General features: G+C 48.9%; 1 protein-coding gene across 1 annotated transcript in view; it reads right to left on the bottom strand.

Moving 5' to 3' along the window:
* The window catches only part of LOC308160940 (amyloid beta precursor protein binding family B member 2-like), a gene marked incomplete at both ends in the record, with an annotated part of 33,198 nt that overhangs the window by 409 nt on the left and 29,746 nt on the right, over window positions 1–3,043 (bottom strand). Inside the window, one exon of the mRNA XM_080534863.1 lies at window positions 1,609–1,723. Within this exon, the coding sequence (XP_080390989.1) occupies window positions 1,609–1,723 (115 nt within the window). The remainder of the gene's footprint in view (window positions 1–1,608; window positions 1,724–3,043) is intronic.

The raw sequence follows: 3,043 nt of genomic DNA, 5'->3' as shown, positions 1-3,043 counted from the left end.
GGTTTGTCACAACACATCTGCATCTCTCCTCTCCCCTGACCCATTCTCTCTCTCTCTCCCCCTCTCCCTCCCCCCCTCTCTCTCTCCCCCCCTCCCCCCCTCTCATAGGTGGAGACCTGGGCCCTGGACAGTCTGGACGGATTGATGGCAGCTGCTGGATTGAAAATCAGGTGTAGTGCTGAGGCACAAATGTGTACATTTCAAGCCTGCAAACTGTGACACTTTAAATGAATGTGCAATAACACTATGTGCAATATGACAACCCTAGGGTACATAAGGTTGCAGAGAATAGGAAATGTTAGTCCAGGTCTGTAGTTAGTCCTGGTCTGTAGTTAGTCCTGGTCTTACCCGGGAGCAGATCTGGTGCAGGCTGGTCTATAGTTAGTCTGTAGTTAGTCTGTACTTAGTCCTGGTCTGTAGTTAGTCCTGGTCTGTAGTTAGTCTGTAGTTAGTCTGTAGTTAGTCCTGGTCTAGTCTGTAGTCAGTCTGTAGTTAGTCTGTAGTTAGTCCTGGTCTGTAGTTAGTCCAGGTCTGTAGTTAGTCTGTAGTTAGTCTGTAGTTAGTCCTGGTCTAGTCTGTAGTCAGTCTGTAGTTAGTCTGTAGTTAGTCCTGGTCTAGTCTGTAGTTAGTCTGTAGTTAGTCCTGGTCTAGTCTGTAGTCAGTCTGTAGTTAGTCTGTAGTTAGTCTGTAGTCAGTCTGTAGTTAGTCTGTAGTTAGTCTGTAGTTAGTCTGTAGTCAGTCTGTAGTTAGTCTGTAGTCAGTCTGTAGTCAGTCTGTAGTTAGTCTGTAGTTAGTCTGTAGTCAGTCTGTAGTTAGTCTGTAGTTAGTCTGTAGTCAGTCTGTAGTTAGTCTGTAGTTAGTCCTGGTCTAGTCTGTGGTTAGTCTGTAGTTAGTCCTGGTCTGTAGTTAGTCTGTAGTTAGTCTGTAGTTAGTCCTGGTCTGTAGTTAGTCCTGGTCTGTATTTAGTCCTGGTCTGTAGTTAGTCCAGGTCTGTAGTTAGTCCAGGTCTGTAGTTAGTCCAGGTCTGTAGTTAGTCTGTAGTCAGTCCTGGTCTGTAGTTAGTCCTGGTCTGTAGTTAGTCCAGGTCTGTAGTTAGTCCAGGTCTGTAGTTAGGAAATGGTGGTCTAGTGGATAGTGAGTTGGACTTGTGATCGGAAGGTTGTGAGTTCAAATCCCGCCTGAAGCCACACCACTACTAGTGTGCCCTTGAGTAAGGCACTTAGCCCTCAGTTACTCCAGGGGGAATGTCCCTGTAATTCGTAATTGTAAGTCGCTTTGGATAAAGGCGTCTGCTAAATGGCAAAATTAATAAATTAGTTAGTCCTGGTCTAGTCTGTAGTTAGTCCTGGTCTGTAGTTAGTCCTGGTCTGTAGTTAGTCTGTAGTCAGTCTGTAGTCAGTCTGTAGTTAGTCCTGGTCTGTAGTTAGTCTGTAGTCAGTCTGTAGTTAGTCCTGGTCTGTAGTTAGTCCTGGTCTGTAGTTAGTCCAGGTCTGTAGTTAGTCCTGGTCTGTATTTAGTCCTGGTCTGTATTTAGTCTGTAGTTAGTCCTGGTCTGTATTTAGTCCTGGTCTGTATTTAGTCCAGGTCTGTAGTTAGTCCTGGTCTTACCCGGGAGCAGATCTGGTGCAGGCTGGTGGCGATGGCTTTGGCAGGCGTGTCACAGCGGAACACATGACACTTCAGGATCCGCGTGTCCTTGTCCCGCGCCACGTAGGCAAAGTCCCTGAGGGGGAGGAGGAGGGGTTAACGAGGGAGGAGAGGAGGGAGGGAGGAGGGGTTAACGAGGAAGGGGAGGAGGTGAGGGGAAGGGAAGGAGGAGGGGGGAAGGAGGGGAGGGGAAGAGGGGTTAACGAGGGAGGAGAGGAGGGGAGGGGAGGGAAGGAGGAGGAGGGAAAGGAAAGGAGGGGAGAGGGGAGGAGGGAAAGGGGGAAGGAGGGGAGGAAGAGACGAGGGAGAGAGGAGGGGAAGGGGGAGGAGGGAAGGAGGGGGGAAGGAGGGGAGGGGAAAAGGGAGGGAGGAGGGGAAGGAGGAGGAGGGAAGGAGGGGGGAAGGAGGGGAGGGAAAAGGGAGGGAGGAGGAGGGAAGGAGGGGGGAAGGAGGGGAGGGGAAAAGGGAGGGAGGAGGAGGGAAGGAGGGCAAGAAAGAGGGAAGGAGAGGAGAGATGGGGGAGGACAGAAAGTAAGGAGGGAAGAGAGAAAGGCGAGTGTGAAGGAGTGTGACCTCCGCAGGGAGACGCTGTGGACATCAATGATGATGACGCTCTCAGAGCTTCCATGCTGAACGTTAGGGAACCGTGTGTGTGTGTGTGTGTGTGTGTGAGTGCGTGTGTGTGAGTGCGTGTGTATGTGACAGCCAGGACAGAAACAGAGGAGCGATGAACTGACCTTTACTGGTCCAATGAGCACACACACACACACACACACACACACACACACACACAGAGATCAATAGTAAGCCACGGAGATCAATCGAGCGTTAAGAACGGCTTATCAGGAGGAGGAGGAGGAGGAGGAAGAGAGGGAGGAGGAGGAGGAGGAGGAGGAAGAGAGGGAGGAGGAGGAGGAGGAGGACTTATTCTCTCCAGGAAAGGTCTAGAGTAAGTAAGTAAGTAAAGCTTTATTCATATAGCACCTTTTATACAAGAAATGCAGCTCAAAGTGGAATGGAATGGATGGAATGGAATGGAATGCAAAGTGCTTTACAACAGGAATAAGAACATAAAGTGAATATAAAAACATATATAAAAACATATACATGCATAGAATGAATATAAAAGCAGGGGAAAACAGTAAAAAGAAAAGGTAAAGATCGAACTTTCCATATCCCTTTCATCTCCCTACCTTATACAGTCTTTCTGTACTTCCCACTGGCTTTCCAGCAGCACCACAACTTTTGGGAAAAGGTGTCTGTGTGTACGTTCTCAGTGTACGTTCTCAGTCTCTGTGTACTGTCTCAGTCTCTGTGTACGTTCTCAGTCTCTGTGTACGTTCTCAGTCTCTGTGTACGTTCTCAGTCTCTGTGTACGTTCTCAGTCTCTGTGTAC

The sequence above is a fragment of the Nansenia antarctica genome, assembly GCF_963989245.1.
Source record: "Nansenia antarctica genome assembly, chromosome: 6".
Lineage (NCBI taxonomy): Eukaryota > Metazoa > Chordata > Actinopteri > Argentiniformes > Microstomatidae > Nansenia > Nansenia antarctica.
The sequence above is the reverse complement of the archived record's forward strand: the minus strand, read 5'-3'. Positions and strand labels throughout refer to the sequence as shown.